The sequence below is a fragment of the Lynx rufus genome, unplaced genomic scaffold (assembly GCF_022079265.1).
Source record: "Lynx rufus isolate CCGP_SWC_20201006 ecotype Redwood Valley unplaced genomic scaffold, mLynRuf1.p SCAF_2, whole genome shotgun sequence".
In the NCBI taxonomy this organism is placed as follows: Eukaryota; Metazoa; Chordata; class Mammalia; order Carnivora; family Felidae; genus Lynx; species Lynx rufus.
In genome coordinates this window covers 105,226,469-105,249,007 of record NW_025814834.1, presented here as the reverse complement: position 1 = coordinate 105,249,007, position 22,539 = coordinate 105,226,469, and the positions used below count along the sequence as shown (strand labels likewise).

General features: G+C 44.4%; 1 protein-coding gene and 1 pseudogene across 1 annotated transcript; both read left to right on the top strand.

Annotated features, from left to right (window-relative positions):
• Window positions 1-6,062: 6,062 nt before the first annotated feature.
• On the top strand, window positions 6,063-18,404 carry NIFK (nucleolar protein interacting with the FHA domain of MKI67). Its single transcript, XM_047084715.1, has 7 exons — window positions 6,063-6,373; window positions 7,318-7,455; window positions 13,492-13,600; window positions 15,266-15,477; window positions 16,749-16,814; window positions 16,939-17,010; window positions 17,623-18,404. Exons 1-7 carry the CDS (start codon window positions 6,269-6,271, stop codon window positions 17,809-17,811), a joined length of 891 nt encoding a protein of 296 aa, XP_046940671.1. The 5' UTR covers window positions 6,063-6,268; the 3' UTR covers window positions 17,812-18,404.
• A 2,234-nt stretch (window positions 18,405-20,638) lies between these two features.
• Window positions 20,639-22,096, top strand: LOC124514230 (60S ribosomal protein L24-like; annotated as a pseudogene).
• Window positions 22,097-22,539: the final 443 nt, after the last annotated feature.

Genomic DNA, 22,539 nt, shown 5'->3' with positions numbered 1-22,539 from the left:
GGTGGGAAGGCGGGGAGAACCACATGACTTTGATAAAAAAAAAAAAAAAAAGATAATTTATACTAACAGGCTAAGGACTAATACGCTTTTGGTTACACACTGATAACTATTCTGTTGACAAACGAAGCTATTCTTGGTATATATTACTCTTATGATTGGGAAGAGTCTTATGATTGGGAAGCCTGTGGTCCTATTGATTTTAGGAGCAATTGCTTGTGAAACAATGGCTTCTAGACCAGTCCTTTTGTCCAGTTCAAGGGTTAATTAGCCATTTGTTATAGAACGGGAAATGGAGCTTTTCTCGAAATAGGGTCTCTCATGTCTAGAAATTATATATTTATATACATAATTGTACACGATTCCACAGTAGAATGCACTCTCCAAATGATTTAAAATGATTACTTATTTCAACTAGATGGGGGTTGTTTGCTTTGTGTGAGAGGTTATTCTAAAACTTACAAGAAAGACATTGTAACTTCATTATACTTTTGTAAAGTGGATATTAGTGTTACCTTATAAATGAAATAACTATAGTAACAGATTAATTGACTTGCCTAAGGTCGTATGCAGCTGGTAAATGTTGAAGCTGGAATCCAAATGCTTTGTCTTAATTTCTATGTTATTTTTCGTCTATGTACCATTTAACAATAATATTTGCAAGAGGCTTCAAATGCCTTATCTAACTTGACCCCTACAACTTTAAAATGTGACAGGCTAGAAAAGCTGTTTTGACAAATTGCTCAAACCCAATATTTTTATTTTATTTTTATTTTATTATTATTTTTTGCCTGTGTTCCTCTGACATCAGATGTCATTTTGTGGTGTAACATAAGCGGTAGAATCTCCTAATTCACAAAAAAAGAATGGAAATAGGAACAGAAGCTCATTTTTATTTAGACTTGGTACTTGCCAAACACGTTCTTAGCACCACCACTTTTTGTGTATTGACTGACTTCATATAAATCCGAAATCATTTTTCAAATCCTGCAACATCTCTCTCTATTCCCACTCGAAATAAAGATCATGAGTTTTGAAACTAGCAGACATAAGAGTCTGCCAAATCTCTTTTTTTCTAAAAATCTAAATGATTTAAGCATCCCCTAAGGGCGTCTTTTCTCAATTGTCAGATCAGCATTCAATAACACCTATCTCTAAAAGTTTGGAGAACTATAAATGTGCACAAGAGTACTTTCTGTCCCTGTGAATTTGACTCTTCTAGGTACCTCAAAGAAGTGGAATCATATGGTATCTGTCTTTTTGTAACTGGCTTATTACACATAGGATAATGATCTCAGAGTTCATCTGTGTTGTACCATGTGTCAGAATTTCATTCCTTCTTGAGGCTGAATAATATTCTATTTTATGTGTGTACCACATGTTATTTATCCGTTCATTCTTCAATAGAAATTTTGGTTGTTTCCACCTTTTGGCTGTTGTGAAGAATGCCGTTATGAGCATAGCTGTGCAAGTATCACTTGAAGTTCCTGTTTTCAATGGTTTGAGGTATATAATGTTAACCTGAGAAATAAAACAGACAGTTATTTTACCAGGAAAAGGTGTTGTTTGTTGGGGAATAACAGAGAATTGCAATTCAGGTCAAACTGTGGCAAAATTATAGCCAAGTGGGGGGGGGGGGGACAAAGGGAGAGGAATCCTCTTGTAGAGAGGGCAGTGGGAAGTTGGGAGGCTGTTATAAACAAAAAGTTCATGGAAGCAAACTGGGAGTTCCAAGTGTAGTGATTTTTCATTGGCTGTGACTGTTTCTCTGTTGGCTGGGCTATTGCTGGGGCCAGGGAGGAGGAAAGCCTTTCTTCTTCCTGCTGGGGGAGTAAGGTGGTATCCGAGGGGGAAGTCAGTCTCTTTCCGCTGGAAGTGCAATTGACCACAGTAGTGGGACCCGGAAGCTCTCCCAGCCAAAGTTCCCAACCCCATTTTAGTGAGGTTTCCCTTTCGCCCATCCCTCCACAGCTCAAATGGAAACATCATGAGATTATAACTCTTAGGATAGTGTTTTATAGATGTACATTATAGAAATGATCTTACTTATTTCTACATAGGGAAAGCAGAGTGTGCTCCTGAAGGGGCTGAATTACCGATCACCTGACCCTCCTCAGAACTTTCCTCAGTGACTGTCAAACACTCAATAGACACGGTGAGTGAATCTGCTTTACCAAATTGCCCTGCAGTGTAGTTGTGACAATCACACTCTGTTTTTTTTTTTTTTTAATTTTTTTTTTTTTTCAACGTTCATTTATTTTTGGGATAGAGAGAGACAGAGCATGAACGGGGGAGGGGCAGAGAGAGAGGGAGACACAGAATCGGAAACAGGCTCCAGGCTCTGAGCCATCAGCCCAGAGCCCGACGCGGGGCTCGAACTCACGGACCGCGAGATCGTGACCTGGCTGAAGTCGGACGCTTAACCGACTGCGCCACCCAGGCGCCCCAATCACACTCTGTTTTAATGTGTAAATATCTTCTAAGTGCTACAATCTGATCAGGGAGTAAGGGAGCCTCCCTTAAATTTGTAATGTGTGTTTAAACTTTCCTTGGGGCGCCTGGGTGGCTCAGTCGGTTAAGCGGCCGGCCGACTTCGGCTCAGGTCATGATCTCGCGGTCCGTGAGTTCGAGCCCCGCATCAGGCTCTGTGCTGACCGCTCAGAGCCTGGAGACTGTTTCAGATTCTGTGTCTCCCTCTCTCTGACCCTCCCCCGTTCATGCTCTGTCTCTCTCTGTCTCAAAAATAAATAAACGTTAAAAAAAAATTTTTTTTAACTTTTCTTATTATATTTACATTTCTTTGGGACATTCCCGATTTATGTGTTTTACACATATTTCTATTAAAGTTTTCATGGGGGGGGCGCCTGGGTGCCCCCAACTGACCTCAGTCAGTTGAGCGTCTGACTTTGGCTCAGGTCATGATCTCGAAGTTCATGAGTTTGAGCCCCACATCGGGCTCACTGCCATCAGTACCAGAAGCTATCAGCACGGAGCCCACTTTGGATCCTCTGTCCCCCTCTCTCTTGGTCTCTCCCCCACTTGTGCACACACTCTCTCTCAAAAATAAATAAAAAAATAAAGTTTTCACTTTTGTCTTACTCATTTCTAGTAAATTTTGTCACTTAAAATTAATATTTCTCACTTTTTTTAATGTTTATTTATTGGTGAAGGAGAGAGACAGCATGAATGGGGAAGAGCAGAGAGAGGGAGACACAGGATCCAAAGCAGGCTCCAGGCTCTGAGCCATCAGCCCAGAGCCTGACGTGGGGCTCGAACCCATGAACCGTGAGATCATGACCTGAGCTGAAGTTGGACGCTTTGCCGGGTGAGCCACGCAGGTGCCCCAATATTTCTCACTTTTATGTAATTTTTGAAATAATCTTTTAAATGGAGACAGTGTTAATGTGGTTTTATTTGTGGAACAAAGATGCCATATTCATTAACTCAGTCAGTCTTTTATCAAAGGCTGTTTTGTTCGGTTGCAGTTCTTCCCATTATAAATAGCATTGTGATAAACGTCTTTGTAAGCCCTTCTCAAGATTGCAAATCATTTTTAATAGGTCCTATTTTTAAAATTCTTGATATATTTTGCCAAATCACTATCCAGAGAGATTAAACTAATTTCCACTCCCCTGCCCACCACAGCCTGAAAAAGCCAACTTGGCTACACTCTTCCCAGCGCGAATATTAACACCGCAAACATTCCAGGCTAATTTCAGCCTCTTTTAATAGCATGGAAAACTATGTAACTGGTGATGCGCTTCTGCAAGGCTCTTTGAAGGGCAAAAGAGTAGAAACCGAAGACAGTTTGAGTGTCATTGCCTGCAGTCAGAGAGCAGGAAGAAGGGGTTAGGGAATCAGTGAAAGAGGGAGAATAGGAGACAGGCCTCAGGTTCTGTCTCATTTGTACCCATGGGATTTTATAATAGATAACAGAGTGACAACATGGAGAGGTCAGTGTCATTGAAAGAAGAATGTATCACATTTCCCAAGAGGACAGGGCATCCCATGCCCTACAGGGGACCGCATGGGGAAGCTCCAGGTTTGGTCTGGAGGCAGAAGCAGGACTGAGGGAAAACCTGAACCAGATGCCTTTACTGGGGTTTCTGCAGGAAAGGCAAGGCAGGGCAAGGTAACTAGCCTAGGACTGGCCAGCCTGAATAATCCTCATGGGCTCTATGCTGGTATCTGGTCATGGCATGATTTGAGACCAGGGAAATCTTGACTTGCCGTAAGAGTTGGGTAAGGAAGTGGCATAAGAAAGACATACCCCAGGGGCTCCTGGGTGTCTCAGTCAGTTGAGCGTCCAACTGGGGCTTAGGTCGTGATCTCGCAGTTTGTGGGTTTGAGCCCCCTGCTATCAGTGCAGAGTCTGCTTCGGATCCTCTGTCTCCCTCTCTCTCTGCCCCTCCCCTGCACTCTCCCCCTCTTTCTCTCTCTCTCAAAAATAAACATTAAAAAATAAATAAAAAGTAGTGTCCCTACGGCACCAGAGGGCACAGACTCCCCCAAGAGATCGACCTTCACAATCATGTCACCCAAACTCTTCCTTATGGATGAAAAAGCTGGGGATTTCCCCCAGCACAGGGCTCAGGGGTTAACGGTTCCCAGGCTCTCTGAACAGGATGCCACATCAACTCCTGTGACCACCTGTCCAGGTCCCAGAGTGACCCTTGGGTCCTGGGCAGCAGAGGCACAGCCCAACGAGATGTTACCCAACAGGGCCAGGGTGAACATCACCAGCGGTCGCTGTTAACAGAGAGTGACTGACAAAGGTTTGGAAGGGGAAAAAAAAAAAAAAAAAAGCCGGTGAAGTCTGGGCTGCGGTGAGAACCTGGGGTCAGAAATCCAAATTCGAGATGTTGGCACGGCCATTGTCTCTCTGAAGACTATAGGAGAGAGTCCTTCTTTACCTCTCCTAGCTTCTGCTGGTTGCCAGGCATCTTTCACGTTCCTCGGCTTGCAAACACATCACCCCACTCTCTGCCTCTGTTATCAAGTGGCATTGTGTGTGTGTGCATGTGTGTGTGTGTCCAAATTTCTCTCTTTATGTAAAGACACTAGCTATTGGAATAGGGCCCATCCTACTCCAGCATGACCTCGTCTTGATTACACCTGCAAGGACTCTGTTTCCATCACATGTACGGTGGCAGGGGGGAGACTTAAATTTATCTTGGGGAGGACACATTTCACTCAGTACAGTGATCAATCCCCAAATCTCTGCTCCTGTTACCCAAAGTGAGATCTATGGAGCATATGAATTCCCGGTGGGCGAAGGGGGTTTGTTTCTAAGCAGATTCTGACTCATAGGTATGGGATGGGGCCCCAGATTCTGTGTTTCTACTGTACAGGCTTACTGTCCGCTCTTCCCACACATACACCTGGGCGCCAGCCAAACTTGGCCATCCCGGGCGCCAGAACACCTGCCACCACGATCCCCCGCACCAGCTCTGTTTGGACTGCTGCTGTCGCCTCCACTCCACTCCACACCCTACTTTCCCTGTGTTAAAGAACAAAATCCAGGGGCACCTGTCTGGCTCAGTTGGTAGAGCATCCAACTCTTGATCTCAGAAACTCTTGATCTTAGAAAACTAGTAGCTCCCAATGCAGTCACTTATGTTAAGGACCCATGTGAGTAAATGAAGACTTAATACCTAACTGGACTATAGTTCACACCCCACCCCCACCCCCGTAAACTTTAATCTGCCAAACTGGAGGTCATTCTGATAGATCCCTTCCCTCTGCCTTAGGAGGGTGACAGGTGACAATGCATTATTTTCTAATAATTCCCCTCCCATCCCCTTTGCCTTTAAAAACCTTTCCTTTTCTGCAGCTCCATGGAGTTCCTTTCTACTTGGTAGATAGGATGCCGCCTGGTTCATGAGTCATTTAATAAAGCGATTTAGATCTTCAAATTTACTTGGTTGTGTTTTATTTGTTTTTAAAGATTTTATTTTTAAGGAATCTACACCCAACGTGGGGCTCGAACCTCTCTTTGAAATTGGCTGGCCGCAACGTAGACGGGAACAAGTTAGCGTCTGCCATTTTAGACAGGTGGCCGGAAAGAGAGCAAGGCCAAGCGGGGCCCGGCCAGCAGTGGGCGCCCGTGTTCGCTCGGGCCCCTCCCGGCTCCGCCCCATCCCGCGCTTTATGCCCCGCCCCCCGCGCCTCGCCGCGCAGGTCTGCTGCCTCCACTTCCGCTTTGGAGGACCTGAGGGCTCGGCGTTTCCGGGGCCGCCGCGTGGAGCTCTTCGGCTTGGAAGCTGTCGCCATGGCGGTCTTTGCAGGCCCGGCTAAGCCGTTCCTGTCGCTGAACCCGCAGGAGGAGGCCAAGTTTCAGAAGGAGGTGGCGCAGTCTCGCCGGCGCGCAACCCAGGTGAGCAGCCACCGCGGGCCGAACTGAGAGGGGAGGCGGCAAGCCGGGTCTGGGGGTCTCCGGGACAGCGCGGAAGCCCGTGCGGTTCCCTGCCCCCGCGCTCCTCGCGTTCCTCGCGCCAGCGTCTCTCGGGGTGGCCCGCCGGCCTTAACGAGCTTGGAGGCCAAGGCCTCCGCGAGACCGGAAGGGGTATGCCGATCGAGAGATGGAGTTTGGCCGTGTAGGCCTTAGGGGTCTCCTGTGGAAATACGCGGGAGGTAATCGGGGTGATGCCAGGGGAGAGAGCCAGCTGTTGGGAATGGAATCAACCCCAGGTTAGAGCTGTCACGCCTCCGCCTTGCCCCCGAATTTGAGAGTTTTGTTTGCCCAGTTGGTGATTTTGGAGTTCTTAAAAGACAGTGTTTGCCGAGTTTCATTGGCTGACTAGGGCCCGTGACATCAAGTTGTATTTGCCTTGGTTTTTAAGCATAAAACACACATTTGGCAAAATTGAAAGTTCTTGCTTATAGAAAGCAAGGGCATGACTGAGGTGCTAGAAGGTTGTTCGGGATCGTGAAAGTCAGTGTCTTCAAATTGTTCAGTTCAGTGGGTGTGAGTAAACGGTGAACTGCAAGCAAAATTGAAGGGTATGTTTGTGTGGAGTTTGGCCAGAAGATTTAAAACGATGTGTGCAAATATTGCTTATCCATCGATTCAGCATATACTTACTGAACGTTTACAAGGCGCTGGGTGCTGCGATACTGGAGGCTAAGACTACCTACCACTAGACCGCTGCCCTCTTGGGGAGGTAGATGTTAAACACCAAAGTTTTTAATTACTACTCTGTCATTGGAAATGCAGGGCAAGTCTTTTGTCTTCGACTGAAAGCCAGCAGCCTTGAAGTTGTGTTGCAATGTGATTTTTTTGAATTAAAAGTTTTGTTTACCTGGTCTTTACGTCTTCAGCGAAAGGAGAAAGAGAAACTTACTCCTGGAGTGATCTATGTGGGCCACTTACCTCCAGCACTTTACGAAACCCAGATCCGAGCATATTTCTCCCAGTTTGGCACTGTTACGAGATTCAGACTGTCCAGAAGTAAACGGGTAAGATTAGATCGTTTTATATCTTATAAGTAAGTAAGTTATGACACTTTACAGTGCACGTTCATATACTGTTGTTTATCACAGTTCATATCAGAAAGGGGAGGGTAAGATTTAGAACCTGCAACAGTCAAAGGCACAATCAGTATTAATGTAGATGTTTGTTTTGCTATTTTTTTTAAATTGCTCCAAATCCTCAATTTAAATTGATAATCCTGATAAATGAATCCTATTTATTCTATGGTTACTAGGCCACGGGTACATGAACTTCAGTTTGAAGAGCAAGTATGAATATCTTTTTTTTTTAAACAGAGCTTTTTTTTTTTTTTTTAACGTTTATTTATTTTTGAGACAGGGAGAGACAGAGCATGAACAGGGGAGGGTCAGAGAGAGGGAGACACAGAATATGAAGCAGGCTCCAGGCTCTGAGCTGTCAGCACAGAGCCCGACGCAGGGCTTGAACTCACAGACCGTGGGATCGTGACCTGAGCCGAAGTCGGCCACCTAACCTACTGAGCCACCCAGGCGCCCCATCTTTTTTTTTTTAATATTTAAAAAAAATTTTTTTTTAATGTTTATTTTGAGAGATAGGACATGAGCAGACGAGGGGCAGAGAGAGAGAGGGAGACACAGAATTCGAAGCAGGCTCCAGGCTCTGAGCCGTCAGCACAGAGCCTGATTTGGGGCTTTAACTTAGGACAAGCAAGATCATGAACTAGGCTGAAGTCAGACACTCAACTGACTGAGCCACCCAGCCACCACAAAAATGTTTGTTTATTTATTTAATGTCTATTTATTTTTGAGAGACAGAGACAGAATGCGAGTGGGTTAGGGGCAGAGAGAGAGGGAGACACAGAATCCGAAGCAGACTCCAGGCTCTGAGCTGTCAGCACAGAGCCCGACACGGGGCTCAAACTCACGAGCTGTGAGATCATGACCTGAGCCGAAATCAGGCATTCAACTGACTGAACCACCCAGGCGCCCTGAGAATATTTATTTTTAATGTTTATTTTGAGAGAGAGACAGACAGAGCACAAGTGGGGGAGGGGCAGAAAAAGGGGAACAGAGTCTCCGGGGTGGGCTCTTTGCTGACAGCAGTGAGCCCAATGTGGGGCTCGAACTCACACGCCTGATCATGACCTGAGTCAAAGTCAGACATGCAAACAACTGAGCCACCCAGGTGCCTCAAGTACGAATGTCTTGTATTAGCCTCTGGCACAGGCATCCCTATGATAGCAAAGGGCTATATACTGAGTTGTTAAGTATAAGGACACTGAAGCCAGACCACCTAGGTTTGAACCCTGGTTGTACAGGTCACTCATTGTATGACCTTGGACCAGTTATGTAATTTCTCCATGCTTCAATTTTCTTGTCTGTAAAATGTGAATAAAATAAAATAGCATCCACCTCCTAGAAGAATATGATGAAAAATTAAACAAGGTAATGAATGTAAAGTTTTAGAACAGTGACTGATACAGGCAGTAAATCCTTTATAAATGTTGCTGTTATATTGTATCTTCTTTCTAGTAAAGAAAAAGTTTATATGCTTTGTTTTCCTAATAGAGGAACGGCCGCTGTATTTTCTTCCCTGCACACATCCGCTTTGGGTTATAACCATAGACCTCTCACTGTTGGAATCTTTTTTTTCTTGATACACTTTTTCCACATTTTATCAAAATGAAATTTTATATTCGATTTGGTGTGTGAGGGGAGAGAGATGCACCTGTCATCTGCTGATTGTCATAAAAGCACAGATCCGAAGTTTTTTGTTGTCAAAGCAACATCTCGACATTAAAGAGGATTTTAACTTTAAAATGCCCTAGTGTCTCCCATCCTAAGCAAAATAACATTTTGTCTGTATTCCTCCCCTTGTTTTTCCATTTGCCTCTTTGTAATGGTTGTGTATTATGTGGGTGAGGTATTTTAAACATCCTAAAGTCTGCTGGCATATTTGATGACTATTCAGTGATCCACCATTTACTTTCATCAGGTGTCAGCTTGATCTCATACTTGTTTCAGATCTTTGTTCTTTAAGAAATAAATTATAGGGGTGCCTGGGTGGCTCAGTCGGTTAAGCATCCTACTTCAGCTCAGGTCATGATCTCACAGTCCGTGAGTTCGAGCCCCGCGTCAGGCTCTGTGCTGACCACTCAGAGCCTGGAGCCTGTTTCAGATTCTGTGTCTCCCTCTCTCTGACCCTCCCCCATTCATGCTCTGTCTCTCTCTGTCTCAAAAAAAAATAAATGTTAAAAAACAATTAAAGAAAATTATAGGTAGACTTGAGGCCCCCTTTTGTACCCTTCCCCAATCCTTTTCATTTTCTCCCCAAGTCCAGGGAATTACTATTCATGAATCCAGTTCTTTTCATTACTCTTTTTTTTTTTTTTTTAATTTTTTTCAACGTTTTTTATTTATTTTGGGACAGAGAGACAGAGCATGAACGGGGAGGGGCAGAGAGAGAGGGAGACACAGAATCGGAAACAGGCTCCAGGCTCCGAGCCATCAGCCCAGACCCTGACGCGGGGCTCGAACTCACGGACCGCGAGATCGTGACCTGGCTGAAGTCGGACGCTTAACCGACTGCGCCACCCAGGCGCCCCGTCATTACTCTTTTTTTTGAGAGCAAGAGAGAATCCCAATCAGGCTCTATGCTCAGCACGGAGCCCTACGTGGGGCTCCGTCCCGCCGCCATGAGATCATGACCTGAGCCGAAACCAAGAGCCAGACGCATAATCTACTAAGCTAGCACCAGGAACCCCTTTATGTGTTTAAGTTTTTACTACATGTTCATGTATGAATGAACATACATGTCATATTTGTTTCAAGTTTATATTTTATTCTTTAGCTCAATTTATTCAGTTAATAATCAGAAGATTATTTTCCCCTACCCATTCTGAAATCCAATCAAGGTTCATGCATTGTGTTTGGTTCTAGCTCTTTAGCATATCTAGAACAGTCTTCTTGCCCTTTTGGCTTAATTGTTTTTGCTTTTCTTGACATTGGCTTTTTTGAAGAAGAGTTCAGGTCAGTTTTCTTTTAGAAAGCTCGCTCCTTAAGGAGATGCACTAAAATTTACCATTTTCAGCATTGTTGCGTAATAAAGCTGCCACCTTCCCCACTCACCCCAATTTTGACTGTTTGCACAGTACTTCCAGCATTCTGATACTACTAGGTAAAAGCTTGGCGCTTTTTTTTTTTTTTTTTTTTAAGTTTATTTTGAGAGCTCACAGGTAAGCAGGGGAGAGACAGGGAGAAAGGAAGGATGGGAGAAGGTGAAAGAATCTCAGTCTCAAGCAGGCTCCATGCTGTCAGAGCAGAGCCCACCACAGGGCTCAGTCCCACAAATCAGGAGATCATGACCTGAACCAAAATCAAGAGTCAGACACTTAACGACTGAACCACCTAGGCGCCTCTACAGATTTTATTTGTAAGTAATTTCTACACCCCATGTGGGGCTCAAACTTACAACCTTAAGATCAGAAGTCACATGCTCTACCAACTGAGCCTACCAGGTACCCCTGGCTTTTTTTGGTTTTTTATTTGTTTGTTTTTTTAGACACTTGACATGTATTTTCGAGTCACTTTTCAGAAGGTTTATGCCTGTTTACAATGTGGTACAGTAAGTTGGAATCAGTGTGTGTCTTCCACTCCACCATCTTCCCCCTCCCTGTTAAGAGTTGGGATTATAGGGGGCACCTGGATGGCTCAGTCAGTTAAGCATCCAGCACACCTCCGCGCACATCATGATCTCTCAGTTTGTGGGGTCAAGCCCCGCATAGGGTTCTGGACTGATGGTGTGGAGTCTGCTTGGGATTGTGTCTCTGCCCCTCCCCTGCTTATACCCACCTTCTCTCCCTCCCTCCCTCCCTCTTAATAAATAAACAAACAAACAAACTTAAAAAAAAAAAAAAAGAGGTGGTATCATGAGGGATTTTCAGACATACAAAGTTTTACCACAATCTTGCTGCAGGTAACTGACGGCCGACGCACCCAGAGCTGCTAGTTAGCGGCACCGCTGTGTTACAAACGAGCCTCCTGCTCATTTCCTTAATTTCGTCACCAGTGTTGATCCGTAGCCAAAGATATGTTTAATGCAAAATTGTGAAATAGTTATCGTTACTGATAATTGGAGCCGTAAGGGAAGAAAGATTGGCTTCCACCTACACTCCTAGTTTTTCTGGCCAGAACCCTGTAAATTCGTGTCCTGCCCTTAGGCGAATGGAGGACGGCAAAGGGCTTTTTCGTTATCCACTACTTCCCAGTTGCCCTCAGCTCAAAATAATCCTTATGCCGGAGTAGCATATTTGGGGATGGCATCCTCTGCCACTCTAAAGAACATTCAAGTACCTAACATCCCCTGGAGCGCTTACAGATTATTTCTTCATAGCAGCCCCGCGAGAGTGCTTATTCTTTCCCCATTTAATAGAATGAAACACTGAGGCTTAACATTACTTGCCTAACTGTCACAGCTAGGATCCAGACTTGGGCATTTGGACTCTAGAACCCGTGCTCTTGTTATTAAGACAAGTGAGAAGATACACTATGTTGTGTGGAGGGCAGGAACCCAGGATGTGCATTTCAGGAGATGTTGGCAGCATCCCTTTACCATCAGTCATGAAGACGACCGGTCACTAGAAAACGTGAAAAGGAACACAATATTTATTTGTTTATTTATTTATTTGGTGCCATGCTGGGTGTGGAGTCCAACACAGGGCTTGAACTCACAACCTTGAGGTCAGGACCTGAGCTCAGATCAAGAGCTGGCTGCCAGCGGAGTCACCCAGGTGCCCCGAAAATGAACACAGTATTTTATCGATTAGCTTGGTGACACTGAGGAGTTAGTGTCTTCCCAGTTCTTATGTGTAGAATGAAAATTATATTACCTGCTTTCTTTGTGAACCACCACGCTATCTGCTGAGCGTTGTTTTGGGTTTTGTTTTGTTTTTTAAATGTTAACTATTTGGGGTGCCTGGGTGGCTCAGTCAGTTAAGCGACCGACTCTTGATTTCGGCTCAGGTCACAGTCTCACAGCTCTCCAGTTCGAGCCCCAGATCAGGCTCCGCACACTGACCGTGCAGAGTCAGCTTGGGATTCTCTGCCCCCTCCCCCCACCTTCGAAATAAATCAATAAACTTCAGGGGAAAAAAAAACAACCTAAGTATTTATTTATTTTGAAAGGGAGAGAGAATCCTAAGCAGGTTCTGCACCGTCAGTGCAGAGCCCAACACAGAACTTGAACCCACAAACCATGAGATCTTAACCTGAGCCAAAGTCAGGAGTCAGACGCTTAACTGACTGAGCCACCCAGACGCCTGTTTTTTGTTTTGTTTTGTTTTGTTTTGTTTTGTTTTGTTTTGTTTTGTTTTGTTTTGAGTAGGCTCCACTCCCAGCGTCGTGGGGCTAGACCTTACAGCCCTGAGACCAAGAGTCCCATGTTCTACAGACTGAGCCAGCCAGGCACCCCTCTGCTGGGCATTGTTAATACACGAATAAAGTGACTACCATTGAAACTGGTGATGAGTAAAGGATTGTGGGCCCTACCAGATTTCCTTTATACAGTAAATTCCAGTTGTACTAGTAGTGTATTTATCACGTGATCAGAATCTCAGGTATACCTCAGGGGCGCATGGGTGGCTCAGTCCAAGCGTCTGACTCTTGTTTCAACTCAGGTCATGATCTCACATTTCACGGATTCAAGTCCTGAGTTGGGCTTGGCACTGACAGTGTGGAGCCTGCTTGAGATTCTCTCTCCCTCTCTCTGCCCCTCCCCTGTTTGCTCACTCGCTCTCAAAATAAGCAAATGAAATGAAAAATACAAAAAGAAATCCCAGGAACAACTCAAGATAGTTCAGACTATTTTGGATTTTTTCTTTTCCCATAACAGTCCCCACACCGTGCATTGAAGTTAGAATTAAAGGCGTCGTAATGTTATTCGGTAATGGGGCTTACGTACGTTATTTAAATTAATGGCATTTTAAGAGTTTCACTACTGGTAAGAATTTGATTGTTCTACTTTTGGTGGTGGGTGTTCCATTGCAGACTGGAAATAGTAAAGGCTACGCGTTTGTGGAGTTTGCGTCTGAAGATGTTGCCAAGATAGTTGGTGAAACAATGAACAACTACCTTTTTGGTGAAAGACTCTTGAAGTGTAAGTGCTCTTCTCTCGCATTCTGTGGGGATGCATTGTAAGGACTTAAGTGCAGAGATAGGAGTGCATTTTCTAGACAGATTTCCAGTTGGGATTTTAAAATCTGCTAGAGTGAGAGCCATGTGTGCCGAGATGGAAGTAGGACGAGTCACTAGGAGTGCATGGAAGGGCAGGTGCCCGATCACTCATGGGATGTGGAAGGCTCCCCCGAGGAAGGGTCTTTAGGTGGAAACCTGAAGATTAAATGGGAGTGTGCCAGGGGACAGCACGTGCAAAAGGAGAGGTGACTGATGGTACTTATTTGCCTGTGAAGGAGTGTGAGGGGAGCCAGGAGATGAGAGGAGGTCAGGTTACCGAAGGCCGGGCATGTAAATCTGGGAGTTGAGAAGATATCCTGAGGGCAAGGGGAAGCCATTAATGGGTCCTAGATGGGATAAGGTTAAAGGCAAGAAATCCCATCTGAGAGTCGAGTGAATGACGGTGGTGGTGGTCATGGCTCGTCCGCAAGAGAGGAGTAGAGGGGGGCGACGCCAGCTCAGTGCGGCCCACGGAGAGTGGAGCTGCCAGCTCTGTATTCGCAGAGCACCTCTGTCCGCAGCCCGGTGCCTCTGGAGGCAGAGTCTAAGTTTTGGCTTCTCTGCGCTGATGGTGGGATTGTGTGACCATCCCAGGTGCCAGAGCCACACACGCGGCTGACGACCTGCCCAGGCAGCGTCACTCTCCCTCGGTTCCCGCTGCTGGGAGAGAGAATCCCAGCAGCCTCGTCGAGGTCATGGATTCATTTCGCACATAAAAAGCATGGCTCTTGCCGGGAGGAGATGGGCCCAAGAGGCGACCGAAAACATGTCAGGACGGCATGTGTAGGATCAGTGCTGTGCTGGGTCTGACTTCGAAAGATCACACGAGAGGTTCTGAGCTCTGTTAGGAGTTCAAATGGAGGATTAGCCACGTTGTCTCCTTTTTTTTTTTTTTTTTTTTTTTTTTTGAGTGGAAGTAGTGTGTTTTGGAGGTGAGCCGAGGAAAATACTTGTAGGGAGTAGAGAAATCCGGGGAGAAGGAAGTCACTGAGGGTGAGCTGGCAAGCACCGTAGTGCGTAGGTGGCTGGGCTCCATCCTGCTGGGTAGCACGGGGAGACCGAGTTACCCCAACTCCCAGGCGAGGGAACTGGGGTACTTAACCAACTCCCCACCTGTCGGTTGAAAGTCGATGCCGAGGGTTGGGCCTGCCTTTGCGAACGGTCCCGTTGTGCCGCCACGGCCTGCAAAGGGCCCGTAAGCAGAGAGATGGAGATCAGGGGAAGCTGGCTGAGTCCTGGAGAGGTAGGTACGCAGAGATGAGCTGAACGGGATCTTTCTGCTACGGCGGGTCACACAGTCTGAGATCCTACGAGTTTTAAGGACCCCCACCCCCAGACTTGATGCCACCACGACATGCCCTTCTATGACTCCTCTTGTTCACTCACGTATTCCTGGCTCCTGGATTAGTTCTTGGCGTTTAACAATAATTGTTGGCTGTGTGCCTTTCCTTTAGCCGCCCTCCCCCCCACCCCCGTATTCTTTCACTCTTGCTCTTGAAAACGGGAGACCCATCATCTTGACAAAAACATTGAATCCTCTCCGTCGCGTTGGTTTGGAAACACTTTTCTTTCTTTCTCTTACATCTAGGTCATTTTATACCACCTGAAAAGGTACACGAAGAACTTTTCAGAGAGTGGCATATTCCATTTAAAAAGCCATCCTATCCAGCAGTGAAACGGTATAATCAGAATCGGACGCTTCTTCAAAAGCTACAGATGGAGGAGCGATTTAAAAAGAAAGAAAAGTTACTCAGGAAGAGATTAGCCAAAAAAGGAATTGATTATGATTTTCCTCCACTGGTAAATATTCTTTCACAAAATGTTTTTCATAGTTTTTCACAGGGTGGGCTTTGTTCCTCAATAATTACAGCCTGTTTATGGTTTTATACATAAAGTTTCTAGCCCAGTGTTGAGGCTTTGTCTAAGTTTTTGAAACCTTGCACTGTAGGTTTCTTCTAAAAGTTTGTTAGCGCAGGTCCCATTATTTCCATTATACAGAACAGGAAACTCTTGAAAGGGATTAGGTCATTTGCAAAATTTTTATGATCTGTTTTTAAGTTACTGAAGTTAAACCACTGTTTAACCAAAAACTATAATGCTTATAGAAAACTATTGAAGATGTCATTCAGAATGAAATGTTTGGTTTATTATATGCTCTCCTTAAACATCAAGGCTGTGAATCAACGATCTTTCTCATTGCCATTCTGATTTTGGAATTAGAAATATTCTTCTTAACATACAGATCGGAATTAACCAATAAGCGTCAGTTCTGCGAATTAAATGAGCCAGGGGTTGAAATATATGAGACAACTTAACGAAAATGAGTTAGCACGGATTTTCAAATTCCTAGCTGTTCACTTCTTGCTCGAATCCTAAACACACACTTTCGCAGTAGGTGTTAAAAGAGCATGTCACCGTCCCAGGGCCCTGGCGCTCGTGGGAACCGTGTGGGAGCCGGGACAGTGAAGCTGCAAAACAGGCCTACAAGAAATGCCTCTGCTGTAGCCTGTTTGCTGGCTTTTGCAAGAGCAGCTCTGTTTCATTGCCCAATCCTGAACTTGGCTAAGACAGGGCCCGCCTTTTCGCATTCTTCCAGTTCACGTTTCTTTTTTTTTTTTTTAATATATATATTTGTGTGTGTATATATATATTTTTTGTTTGTTTGTTTTGTTTTGTTTTGTTTTGTTTTTTTGAGAGAAAGAGAATCCCAAGCAGGCTCCACACTGTCCATGCGGAGCCCAGTTGACATCACAACCCAAGCCAATATCAAGAGTCGGACTTTAACCAACTGTAGCTTTTGTTGTTACCGTTCCTCTGGTTCACATCTGACTCGGGTTTCTGTATGGCCAACTTCAGGTTTGGCCCTACTTCAACCTCCACAGCTGTGCCCATTCCTTAGTGAGGGTCTCTCTCTCCCAGTTTTGCCTTAAGATCATGGGTTTTGGTTTTTAAATTGAAATGCTTTGTCATTTGGAGAGCATTTACTGATTATGCGTGTAAGGATCTAATGGTAAGTTAAGCATGTAAATGGCATACGTATGTGACATTGCCAGTTCATTTCTTTATTTAAGGTTTTATGTAAAAAGAAAAAAAGAAGTGCTTCCGACACTGGTCTTCAGAAATCTACAAATAGCCAGGTAAAATTGTTTTTATCATGTTATATGCCAGGTATAAGGGAAAGATAAATGGGGAAATACATATTCAAGACTACTGTCACTGATAAATACGCAGATTGGTAACGTCTCTTAAAATTTATTGAAGGTCTTATCAAAGAAGAAGAAGAAAAAAGCTCCGTGCACTCCTGGCACCCCTGAGCAGACTGTGGATAGCCAGGTAAAATTGTGTTCACTGTTGTGGAAATGGGGTATTATAGAAATGATTTGAAAGAGGAAAAGCAGGGGCACCTGGCTGGCTCAGTTGGTGGAGCGTGTGACTCTTAATCTCAGGGTTGTGAGTTCTAGCCCCATGATGGGTGTAGAGATTACTTTAAAAAGATAAAAGAGTAAAAGCAGTCCATGCTGCTGTCACTTTATTAAAATTTCAAATTTAACCTTGTGATTGTTTTAGTAAACCCTGGTGATTTAGCAGATGCAGTGAGCTTAGCAAAAGTTACTGTGAGCGTATGGCAGTTTACCTTTTCGGCAAAGTGATTGAGTCAGTAGGGAGAAATGAGGCTACTATCTTTACAAATGTGAGACTAGTTTTCTCCCTAATACCCTATAATGGAGCACGTTCTATTCCAGTTAATTGTGAGCTTGATACTAACTTTGGTAAGGGCCTAGGCTGTGTTATGTGCACTTGTATCACCAAAAGGTATAAACAGGCCTAAAATAACACAGGGGAACTTGTAAAAATACAGGGCAAGGAGTATGGGGGGGGGGGGTAAAGTCATTCCTAATATCTTCCTTTATTTCTCTATTACAATGTTTTACTCATTGAATCCAGGGCCCCACACCAGTTTGCACACCAACATTTTTGGAGAAGCGAAAATCGGAAGTGGCTAAAATGAATGTTGACGATAAAGATAACGAAATAGTTTTCAAACAGCCTGTACCTGGTGTAAAAGAAGAAACACAGCAGACTCAAACACCTACACGCTCAAGGAAAAAAAGACGAAGAAAAGGCAATCAGTGATTCTAAATGTATTATATTTCTTCTGAAAAGTGTGATTTTATTGTGAGGGCTAATTCTTTGTATTTAACTACGTGCAGTGAAATGCAACCATTGACAGGGTTCTTGGAGGACAAACTGTCAGTAAGGAAAGCGGTCAGTAACCGGCTTACCTGCCCTTGCTGGCATTTCAGCGTGCAGTAGCTGGGCTCACGCTGCCTCTTTGTCCTGGTCTCTAGTTTTCTTTGCACATTTCATAGTTGTCTTTAGTTTCTCTTCCTGGATAGAAAAGTCCCCACTTCCTGCAGCTTTTATTGTTACCATCAGATAAAGAATACAGACTCTTGCTTGACCATCTACATGGTTCTCTGTTAGACTGTGCACGGCTAACCCATAAGAGCACTTGAACATCATGTGATGGAAACTGGAAGTTAAATTACTTGGAGAGTGAGAAAGCCCTTCAAGTATATGTACATAACCGCTTTTACCAAGTTAAGTCTTTGGGGGCTAGCAAGGTTTAATGACTGTCATTTTGTGTTCGTATCATCAATGTGGAATTGTATCTCAAGAATCAGTGACCGGCAAATAAACTTTTTCTACAATTCATTTATATGCAAGTGGGATTTGGGTGTCTTTTCCTTTTTAAGTGCTTAAATTCCAGTGTAGTTACCATAGAGTGCTATATTGGTTTCAGGTGTGCAGTACAGTGACCCCCCCCCCCCCCCACACACACACACACACACTTCATACAACACCCGGCGCTCATCACAAGTGTCCTCCTCAATCCCCATCACCAGTTTCACCCATCCCCCACCCACCTCCCCTCTGGGGACCATCAGTTCTCTATAGTTAAGAGTCTGTTTCAGGGCTCCTGGGGGGCTCAGTCGGTGAAGCATCCAACTTCAGCTCAGGTCATGATGTCAGCGTGTGAGTTCCAGCCCTGCGTCGGGCTCTGTGCCGACAGCCAGGAGCCTGCTTCAGATTCTGTCTCACTCAAATATAAATATTTTTCTTTAAAAAAGAGTATTTCTTGGTTTGCCTTTTTTTTTTTCATTTTTTTTCTCTTTGTTTCTTAAATTCCACATGTGAGTGAAATCATGGTATTTGTCTTTCTCTGGCTGACGTTTTGCTTAGCGTAATACTCCAGCTCCATCCATGTTGTTGCAAATGGCAAGATTTTTTTTTTTACGGTTGACTAGTTATTCCATCATAAGGACCTGGGTGTCGTGAAGTAAACTAGTAGGTTTTTGCCTTCTCAACTATTTTAAGGTTTCTGATACTCTTGAAATTTGCTTTTGTTTAGCTAATCCAGATTTACTAAAAATGCCCATTGCGACCAAACATTTTTTCATCCGGTATTTGTTAAGTCTTTAATAATGAGACACTGAGCTAGGTGTTCTGACATAAAATGGAAATAAGGATTTGTTTCAAGTGTATGCAAAGAGCAGATTTTTACGTCTAGAATGGTAGGTGGCCTAGAATACACTCAAGTATTTTTGCTTTTTTATTTTTTTTAATTTACATCCAAATCAGCATGGAGTGCCAACAATGATTTCAGGAGTAGATTCCTTAATGCCCCTTCCCCATTTAGCCCATCCCCCCTCCCACAACCCCTCCTGTAACCCTCAGTTTGTTCTCCATAGTTCTGAGTCTCTTCTGTTTTGTCCCCCTCCCTGTTTTTATATTGTTTTTGTTTCCCTTCCCTTGTGTTCATGTTTTGTCTCTTAAAGTCCTCATATGAGTGAAGTCATATGATTTTTGTCTTTTTCTGACTAGTTTCGCTTAGCACAATACCCTCTAGTTCCATCCATGTCATTGGAAATGATTTCATTCTTTTTGATTGCCAAGTAATATTCCATTGTGTGTGTGTGTGTGTGTATATATATATATATATATGCACATATATATACACACATAACACATCTTCTTTATCCATTCATCCATCAATGGACATTTGGGCTCTTTCCATACTTTGGCACTATAAACATGGGGGTGCATGTGCCCTTCAAAACAGCACACCTGTATCCCTTGGGTAAATACCTAGTAGTGCAATTGCTGGGTTGTAGGGCAGTTTTAGTTTTTTGAGGAACCTCCATACTGTTTTCCAGAGTGGCTGCACCAGCTTGCATTCCCATCAATACGTATTTGATGCGTAACATCTTGCTCCCCTTTTTGAACCACTTCTCAGCCTTGTGGATCTGGATGTCCGTCTGGTTCCCCTCCTGGGAAAGCTCCAGAAAGCATGTCATTGCACCTTCACCTCCCAGCGGGCATATGCACTGAAGCTCACACGTGTACATTGCAAGAGGAGTTGAATACTTCCTTCTTCCCAGCCTGCCACCCATCCACCCAGTTCAGGCTGGCGCCATTCACCATCATTTAATGTGCAAATTATTTTTTTAAATGTGCCCTGGAGCTGGGAGGGGGGGAATTCCATCTCTAGCGTGTTGTGGCCATGGGTATTTTTTGTAAGAAATAGAAATTCTGTGCTTCTAAAGAATATCTTCCTGTGGACTAGATTAGGGTCTTCAAGAAAATCCATCAAGCTGGTGTTTTGATTTTCAAGTTTTGTAGTGAGAAAAACAGACGAGAATTGAATGGAAATTCTCAGGCAGTAAAATATAAAATTTTGCAGTGATACGGAGCAAACGAGGGTACAATTCAAAACTACAATCAGTATGACCAGGACTGCAAAAATGCAGTTTTTTGAAGTGAGAAGATAAGCATTTAAATAATGTGGAAGCAAAAGTATGTGTTATTATTATATACTGAGCAAAAAGCTAAAGGAAGAAGAATCAATCCACATACTAGGTTCAACGAGAGACATGACAGACTGTATGTTTGCCGTAAAATGGGGTGACCAGTGAGCAAACCAGTGTAAAGTGAGGCTTTCTGTATTTTGCCGGTAGTATCTGCAATATTGTGTGACCACATCCAAGGCAACTGATCATTGTGTTCCAGAAACTGGAACCCTGGCTGATTGGTGGCATGAGATGGAAATTCAGATCAGCTGTGCTGGTAGGAATTCCAAAGTCAACTGTCCACTGCAAAGGCTGTCTCTTGTTCAAGGACTGACCCAGGTTAGGGAACCCAGGACAGCTGTCCTTCCATACAGTGGCTGTGATGCAGATGGCTGCTATCCTTTAACCCAGAAGTGGGTGTGTATACACACACACACACACACACACACAATTATTTTACACTTGAGGCAGAAATAGTCCCGTGGCCCAAAGTGAACTATGTCATGGGGCATCCTGTGTGGTGGCCAAGTCAGATGCTGCCTGTTGTGATTTTACGTTTTTAAAGGTTTAAAAAGTCAAAGTTACAGCAGATGAAAATTCTATGAAGTGCAAAGCTGAGTGTTCTTAAGTAAAGGTTGGTTGGAACACAACCATATATATATATATTTTTTTGAAGTTTATTTATTTTGAGAGAGCGCATGGACACACAAGAAGGAGAGGGGCACAGAGAAGGGGAGACAGAATCCCAATCCTAGGCTCTGCACCATCAGAAACCCAGTGCAGGGCTTGAACTCACAAACCGTGAGATCATGACCTGAGCTGAGCTAAGATGCTTAAAACCGACTGAGCCACCCAGGCGCCCCAGCTGAATGTATTTTGCCCCATGTTATTGGGATGCCATGAATTTTATGTGTTTTTGTTACCAGTTAGTACCCATCAGCTCAAAACAAGAAAAGCAGACTTCGAATGTCACACGTAGGCTCATCGTGCAGAGTGGATTATTTTCTTATCAAATTAGATGGCACAGAATTGTGCCTGTTGTGCGCTGATGCTCCGGCTGTGCTTTTTTTCTCTTCACCATCTTTCCTTCTCGCGGCCGCTGCAGCCACGAAGTTCAAGCTGTCAGTTTCTCTGGGTACAAAATCTACCCTGGACACGGGAGGCCCTATGCCGGGACTGAGGGGAAGGTTTTCTAATTTCTTAATGAAAATGCAAGTCAGCATTCCTTTCCAAGAAGAATCCTCAGCAGAGAAACTGGACTTTACAGAAGAAACACAAAAAGGCACAGAAGAAATTCAAAAGAAAAGAACCCACCTGTACGGTCCAATTCCAGAGGGCCATCACTGGTGCATCTCATGCTGGTAAAATGGCCAAGAGGGGTCAGAAACCTGACGTCAGGAAGGCTCAACGAGAATAAGCCATCAGGGCTACCAAGGAAGCAAAAAAGGCTAAGCAAGCACCTGTAGACAGCAACGGCAGCTGCTGAGGCTCCCACGAAGGCAGCACCTAAGCAAAAGATCGTAAAGCCTGGGAGGGTTTCTGCACCCTGAGTTGGCAGAAAACGCTAAGTTGGTGGATCAGATTTTATTTTATTATTATTATTTTTTAAGTTTATTTATTTTGAGAGAGCACAAGCAGGAGAGGGGCAGAGAGAGAGGGGAGAGAGAATCCCAAGCAGGCTCAGTGCTGTCAGCACAGAGCCCGACGCAGAGCTTGATGCAGAGCTCGATCCCACAAACCGTGAGATCGTGACCTGAGCCAAAATCAAGAGTCAGGCGCTTAACTGACTGAGCCACCCGGGCACCCTGACAGATCAGATTTTTTTTTTTTAATTTTTTTTTCAACGTTTATTTATTTTTGGGACAGAGAGAGACAGAGCATGAACGGGGGAGGGGCAGAGAGAGAGGGAGACACAGAATCGGAAACAGGCTCCAGGCTCTGAGCCATCAGCCCAGAGCCTGATGTGGGGCTCGAACTCCCGGACCGCGAGATCGTGACCTGGCTGAAGTCG